This window comes from Crocuta crocuta, unplaced genomic scaffold, assembly GCF_008692635.1.
Source record: "Crocuta crocuta isolate KB4526 unplaced genomic scaffold, BGI_CrCroc_1.0 scaffold318, whole genome shotgun sequence".
NCBI classification, from domain to species: Eukaryota; Metazoa; Chordata; class Mammalia; order Carnivora; family Hyaenidae; genus Crocuta; species Crocuta crocuta.
This window is the reverse complement of record NW_027531425.1, coordinates 3,044,031-3,051,360: the sequence shown is the minus strand read 5'-3', so window position 1 is coordinate 3,051,360 and position 7,330 is coordinate 3,044,031. Positions and strand designations below refer to the sequence as shown.

General features: G+C 55.0%; 1 protein-coding gene across 1 annotated transcript; it reads right to left on the bottom strand.

Moving 5' to 3' along the window:
* Positions 1 to 4,983: 4,983 nt before the first annotated feature.
* On the bottom strand, positions 4,984 to 7,126 carry MYOG (myogenin). The gene is made up of 3 exons (XM_077772079.1): positions 6,581 to 7,126; positions 5,745 to 5,826; positions 4,984 to 5,105 (listed from the first exon to the last, which is right to left on the bottom strand). Exons 1-3 carry the CDS (start codon positions 7,124 to 7,126, stop codon positions 4,984 to 4,986), a joined length of 750 nt encoding a protein of 249 aa, XP_077628205.1.
* Between the last annotated feature and the right edge of the window lie 204 nt (positions 7,127 to 7,330).

Below are 7,330 nucleotides of genomic sequence, written 5' to 3'. Positions count from 1 at the left end.
AGTCCGCCCACCTCAGAAACCTGTGTCCCCTCGGGCCCCATCACCAGAAGGCAGCAAGAGTGCCTCTGGCCTTTGCAGCTGCGAACCTTCCAGAGCCACCTGGAGCCTCCCCTGGGAGGCATGACCAGCCCCTCCCCGGCAGAACTGGAGAAGCGACAACCCTTTGCTCACTGGCACCCTGCAAGCCACCGAGCTGTGTGGCGTCTCTCTTTGTCTCTTCCCACACGGGGCTGTGAGGGAGCCCCTCGGGTCTGTCTTCTTGATCTCCGTATCCCCTCGCTAGACACACTCGAGAGAATAAACGAACCAACCTGATCTCAGAGGGTTCTTAGGATGATTATTAAATAAAGCCCCACACTGCTGGGGACGGTGGTGTGCCAGACGCTGTTCTAAGCATGCTCAGTGTACTCGCCCACTTGGCCCCCACAACCCTGTGCTGTGTTACCCTCGCCATCTTGCAGAATGGGAGATTGTTAAGGCCAAGACCACACAGCTGGTGAGGGACAGACCTAGGTCCCGAAGGTAGTGCTGTGCCCTGTCCTTAACTACAACACGTATATTAAAAGTTCTGACCCGGTGCCGGGAGTGCTTACCACTTACTAGATGTTACTTGCTTCTCTCTCTTTTTATTTTTTACTTTTTAATTTTTTTGGTACTTCTCTTTTAAGTTAGCTCAAGCCTCTGCCCCTTGGCTAAGCCTCCTGCAGCTCCCTTTCTCAAACCCACACTCATACGGGAGCCCCTGGGTGACTGCTTCCGAAGCCACACTCCTATGGTGCTTGGTCCTGTGTTCTCCTTTGGACTGTATTCCGTCTCACCTAAATTGTGAACTCCCCGAGAGCAGCATCATACAGCGTACCCTTCCCAAGGCCAACGCCGTCCCAAACACTGGTGGTACAGGATGGCAGAGTCCACGGGCGCACATGACAGGGTGTGAGGACAAGGCAGCCCTGTGACCCAGAGAGGGCACACAGGTGAGGGAAGGTGCTGGCCCAGTGTTTACACGCCACCGGGGGGCCCACCCCTCACTCCATGACAAAAGGTAGAATCGACCAGCCTTGGTGACCAGCTGGCCACAGAATGAGATCTGAAGGAATTCAGAAAAACTTCTATTTTTGGGTGGAAAGCTGTATCCCAGTGTTGCCGTCCACTGGGATGGGGAAAGTGGAAATGAGAGTTTCCTTGTAGACCTGCTGAGTTTGAGATGAGACCCCAAAGTCATGTTTCTGTCAGCATTTGTAGAAAAGAAAGAAGATTCTCAATTTCTTGCCTGAACCCTTTCTTTGCCTCCCCTAGGAATGTTCCAAGCAGAGAGAGAGGCATAGAGCCTGGGTCTGGTTGTTGCCTATGGCTGAGGGGTGAGGCACAGCCCGGATTGCTGCCGGGTGGAGATTGGGGGTTCCCATCTGGGCCTGGACTATGGGTCCTTAGCCAAGACCCCAGCCTCACCTGGAACCTTTAGTCTCTCCTGAGTTTGAGCCACCTTTAGGCATCTCTGCCCCAGTCTGGAGCCCAGAAGCCAGGAAGTCAGACAAGTCCAAGGTGGGGGTGACATCTTGGGGGTAGGGTTTTATCCATGAAACAGATGCCTGAGCTGAGGAGACTCCACTCCTCTCCCTCTCCGTGGTCCCCCCCCACCTTCCTCTCCAGGTGCAGCACTTAAAATGTTTTCCACTTTGCCAGGTAGAGTACTTCGAGAAGTTAGATGCCTAAGCCACAAATAGTGCTCGAGGCAACAAATAGTACTTGAAGTTCACACTAATTATCTAAACACCCTAAGAAGTTCCTGCCTATACTCTTAAAACTGGTATGCCAATTCCAAGTAATTCTTCTTTTCTTTCGAGTGCATTCCCTGGAGTTCATTGTGAGGTAACATTTGATTAACCTGGTTTGATTTATTGCAGGTACATCCACTGGAGACTGGATTGAAGCTAATTTCCCTAAAGAACCATCGTTCATTATTCATTAATTGGAGTCTTATCTGTAATTTAATAGTGAAGCTAAGCATTTATTTTAAGAAAGGCCCAGTGCATCGATGACAATTGAGTATTCTGTGTAAATAACGAGTGAGGGTTGGGGCTCCCATTTGGCAGCATTTGCTATTCACACCTGTGAGATTCCAGAAGCTTGTTTCTCTGGTGGAAGGCTTACAGACTTAAAGATTGAAGAAGAGGGGCGCCTGGGTGGCTCAGTCTGTTAAGCATCCGACTTCGGCTCACGTCATGACCTCATGGTTTGTGGGTTCGAGCCCCACGTCAGGCTCTGTGCTGACAGCCAGCTCAGAGCCTGGAGCCTGCTTCAAATTCTGTATCTCCCTCTCTCTCTGACCCTGCCCTGCTCACGCTGCCTCTCTCTCTCAGAAATAAATAATAAAAAAACATTAAAAAAAAAGATTGAAGAAGAAATGAGTAGACAGTGGCCATCTCTGATGATGAGAATTCTTGACCCTGATGGCCTTTGCTGAGGACTGTTCATTCTTACCAGCTTATGAATTATGAACCTCAGTTTCCAGTTGACGTGACAGAGAAGAATAAACCTAACAACTATGTGCGGCCACTCCAGAGCCTACCAGCTCTGTAGTAGAGTTGAGCACCCTTCATGGCCACCCGAAACCAAACCCCTCAGTGAGAAGCAAGTCAACGGAAGGTGGTGGGATTGTATCCACTCAGGTGCTTGGGAGGTGCCAGGGACAGAGGGAATGAACTTGAGGGGAGCAGATCCCCCTTGAATGTGCAGTTCAGTATTTTCAGGGGATAGTAAGGGAGTGAATGTACATTTGAGAACCGGGGTGTTGCACTCAGGCTTGTGGCTCTCCCCATCTCCAAGGGTGGTGAGGCAGGTGGAGCTAAGAGTCCTAGAAATGACATCGGTATTCCTGTCCAGCCCTTCCAACGTGGTAGGACTGTAAACACGGTGACACAACTCGAGAAGAAAATCCCCCAGATGGGGTAGCTTAGGCCAGTTTGTAACTCCCAGTAGGGCCAGCCCTGACTGGTTGTTTGGGACAAATACAACCCGGGTGGGGGGCCTCTCCCTTCGGCACCCTCACCTCGGTCTGTGAGTCTGCTCTGAGGCGCCTTCTTCTCTTCCTTAGGCAGAATTTCTGGAGAAACTCTGGGAGCCAAGAGTTGACCACCCTCTTCAAGAACAAGTCAGGAGGGCAGATGTGGGAGAGATGGCCCAGCAGAGCCCAGGGGCACCCTGCAGAATGGGTCACAGAGCCTGGTAGGTAAAACAGGGTTGTCTATTGTCAGGGACCCCGAAGAATTGGGTGGGTGCTACAGCGTACCATGCTGTGAATCCCCAGACTTCTGTAATGATTCTGAAATTTATAATTTGCAATAAATCAGACAAGTTTAGCCTAAAGCAGTTGGAATTAATAAAATCTTTAGTAGATGTTCATGATTCATTCAGATTCTAGCTCCTGCTACCTCCCCAGCTAGTCCTTACGTAATTTCTGTCCAGAATCTTTGTTCTCCACCCACCTCCCCTTAGCTGGGAGCTGGAAGATAGCATCCCGTATGAAAAAACCCCAGCTTCTCTCCCTCTGATTGTTCTTTGTGAGGCCCTCCCCTCACCCCCGGCAGAACTGCTGCCATCCTCTGAGCTGTGGGCACTGGCCAGAATCCTCCTCGGCCTGGAGGAATGGAAGGAAGGGTTTGGTGAGGGGTCATGCTGGCTGGCCTGTGAGAAAGTGACAGTGTCTGACCCCAATTGTGCTGATTTAATCACCTCCCACTTCCCTGCAGGACTCCTGGTAATGTCACACCAGAGGAGAGGCAGGGATTAGGGAGGGGAAACCCTGCAAATTCCCACCCTACAACCCTGCCTGCTGGCTGTGGGATGAGCGCTGGGCACAGAGCATGCTCATTAGTTGGAATGGCCCCTTTGGGATTTAAGATGGCGCACACAGACCGTTGCAGTGTCCGTGAGTAAGAAAGAGTGCCACAGAATGCTCGCCAGGGTTTCCTCCACGTCTCACAAGGTGTCTGTCCATCCGGCCTCCACCCAGCCTGTGGACCACACCCAGCTCCCTTCAGAATGGTAAAAAAGAGTGGGGTTCCCAACACCTGGTGACCAGCAGCAACGTAGTGCCTCGGCTGCTTTTAGAGCTTTATCAGGCCTGTGCCCCCCTGGGGGTGTGTCTGCACCACTGAGGGGGAGAGGCAGGAGCGGTGGGCACCCCCTCCCTCCACATCATCACAGGACACTCTTCTAGCACCCAGTCTTTATTCGTTTTTTAAAAAAGAAATCCAAATAAGTTAGCAAAAAAAAGAAAAATTACAAAACAATGGCAAAACCACACAATGCTTAGTTAAGAAAAGAAATCACCCCAAGAGACCCTGCCCCCCTCCCTGCCTGTCCCCGGCAACTGGTGCACAGGAGACCTTGGTCAGATGGCAGCTTTACAAACAACACAAAACATAAAACCACTGGAAGGTTCCCAATATTCACTGCAAAAGCTTGGCCCCCCAGGGACTTGGGAACAGAGGCTTGTTCCTCTCCCTTGCTTCTCCCTCGATTCAGGGCAGGCCCAGCCCAGCCCCTGGCATCAGGAAGAGACAAGAACAGGAGATGGACACAGCCCGTCCTGGGCAGGACACTGTCATCGTCTCTCAAATGGTTTCTTTTGAGGGGGTGGAATTGGAGGCCGCGCTATGAACTGAGGGAAGCTCCTGAGTTTGCCCCCTGAGACAGGGCACACACAAGGGGCACTCTGGTCCCCTGCTTTATTACCCCGGAAACGGGATGCCCCTTGCTGTAAGGAGTCAGCTAAATGAGAACATCCCTTCCCTCTCTGGGTGGTGAGTTAACCTTACACAGATGAGGAAGGGGATAGTCTGGCACCTGGCAGTCCCAGCACTGGCCCACTGGCCTCAGGACAGCCTGGCCGAGGATGCCCCCCCCCCACCCCCCAGCAGAGGCGGTGGCATCTATGGCCAGCAAGAGGGCTCTCATGGACGCCTGGCCTGGCAGACAATCTCAGTTAGCCATGGTTTCATCTGGGAAGGCCACAGAGACATCTTCCACTGTGATGCTGTCCACAATGGAGGTGAGAGAGTGCAGGTTGTGGGCGTCCGTGGGGTCAGCTGTGAGCAGGTGATCTGGAAGGAGAAGGTGGGGGGATGTCACCTGGGTGAAGAAGGGAGTTTCAAGACCCAGCACAGGGAATGCAGTCTGTGGGGGTGGCACAGGTTTCCCAGGACAGACGAGTAAGCCAAACTCCAGAATCCTACCTCCTAGCCCATGCCTCTCCTAGTGCCGTGCGTGTGTGTGTGTGTGGACGCGCATGTGCATGTATGTGTGTGTGAACACTGAACACGTGCACCTTCTCTCTGAGCTCCCCTAGTGGGGTTAGCATTTGAAAGCAGCTACTCTGAGGTGGAGCCAGGGCGGCGTATCCTGGGAGACTGGGACTGTCCTTTGCTGGCCCGGTTTTGCAGCACTGACTCAGCAATTCCCAGGGACCCCTGGGGCAGGGACATTCCCCTCTCCATGGAGAAGGTCAGGCACCAGGCATAGGCCAGGGAGCTGCAGGAGGCCTAGACTGCTCCTTAGCTGGTCAAGGTCTCAGGGAGGCACAGGGCCTCGCAGCCCACCATTTGGGGCTCCGGGAGCAGCAGTTCCCTGGAGAAGCCAAAGGCAGAGGACTGGAGCAAGAAGTAAGGTAAAAGGAGTCAATTGGGCCTAGAGACAGTCTGATGGGGTCGAGCCAAGGTTATGAGGGTCCGGGGCTCACTTACCCCCGGTGTTGGGACCAAACTCCAGGGTGGTGCCCCACTCTGGACTGCAGGAGGCGCTGTGGGAGCTGCATTCACTGGGCACCTGCAAGACAGGGTGAAGGCCCAAGGTCAAAGCATGGCCATTTTTGATGGTGTCTGTCTGTCCAGTTCCAATGGGCAAATCTCCCGTTGTGGGGCTCGAGGGTGGGCCACAGGCCGCTGCCCTCCAGCCCAGGGCACCCCCAGCCTCAAGATCTTCACGTCAGCAACTTTGTTCCTCCCCTGCCTGGCGACTGGACCCTTCCTCCCGGGCCTTTCCTGTCCTCCATTCTGGGTGGTGATTCTGTTCGTACAGAACACCTGGCTTCAAGGGATCCCTGGCTTCCCTGGCCCTATGATAAGGGTGAAGGATAAGGGTGAAGGAAGCAGGTGCAGGTCCCACTGGGGTTCTTGAGACACTGGGTAGGTATTCTCTCTGCTCAGCCACACTCAGGATGGGGTGGTGGGGTGAAGCGGCACCTGGCCTTGCCTTTTAGACCCCATCCCTAGGCGCTGGGATTAATCCTCACTCCCACCCAGGCTGACTCTGGACTTGCTCTTGGATCCCTCCTTCGGTTCTCTGCCATCCCCCTCCACATCTGCTTCTCCCTGTGGTCTTTAGCTTGGCCTGAAAGGACAGAGGGACACAGGAGGTCAACTTGACCGCCCAGCTCTGAGGAAGGAGGGGCTCTTGCAGCCCCCAGGACCCCACCTGCTCCAGCCCTCCGACTGAACCCCGCACTGGGGGCCCGAAGCCGTCCAGGTGCCTCCTGTGCCCCCTCCCCCTGGGGCAGCTGGGTGCGACGCCGGCCACTTACCCCTGGCTGGGGCCCGCCCCCGCCCCGGTACCGGAGGTCACGCTCTTCCTGGTTGAGGGAGCTGAGCAGGGCCTGCAGGCGCTCAATGTACTGGATGGCGCTGCGCAGGATCTCCACCTTGGGCAGCCGCTGGTTGGGGTTGAGCAGGGTGCTCCTCTTCAGAGCCTCAAAGGCCTCATTCACCTTCTTGAGCCTGCGCTTCTCCCTCAGTGTGGCCGCACGCCGCCGGTCCACGGACACCGACTTCCTCTTACACACCTTGCACGCCCATGGCAGGCACTGGCCCAGGCAGTGCTCAGGGGTCCCCAGCCCCTTGTCTTCGAGGGGCCCTCGGGCCTCAGGGCTCAGGCTGAGCTCAGTCCGCTCGTAGCCCGGCGGCTCGAAGGCCTGGAGGTGGACGGGCAGGTAGTTCTCCCCGTCATAGAAGTGGGGTTCCTGGTAGAAGTAGGGGGATGTCTCATATAGCTCCATGGGGTCGGAAAAGACTTGTTCCTGCCACTGGCCCCCAGGCTCCTGCAGCCCCTCACGCCAACTGCTGGGTGCCATTTAAACCCTCCCTGCTGGCATGGGACCAGAGATAAATATAGCCAATGCCGCAGAAACCTGAGCCCCCCCTAAGCTGTTGCTGCACATCAAGACGTTTACAGTGGATTAGATGTGATTCCCCTTCCCTCTCCCCCCAGCCCCCACCCCACCCAGCCCGCCTGCCCCGGCCTGGGCCGGCTCCTGTGCACGGGGAGGGAGGCCCTG

Excerpts from the sequence above, each read along its gene's own strand:
- MYOG (XM_077772079.1), bottom strand. The coding sequence starts at position 7,126 with ATGGCACCCAGCAGTTGGCGTGAGGGGCTGCAGGAGCCTGGGGGCCAG. Across the intron at positions 5,827-6,580 it reads GGGGCGGGCCCCAGCCAGGG|GTGCCCAGTGAATGCAGCTC; the intron begins GTAAGTGGCCGG and ends CCTGTCTTGCAG. Across the intron at positions 5,106-5,744 it reads GTTTGGTCCCAACACCGGGG|ATCACCTGCTCACAGCTGAC; the intron begins GTAAGTGAGCCC and ends TTCTCCTTCCAG.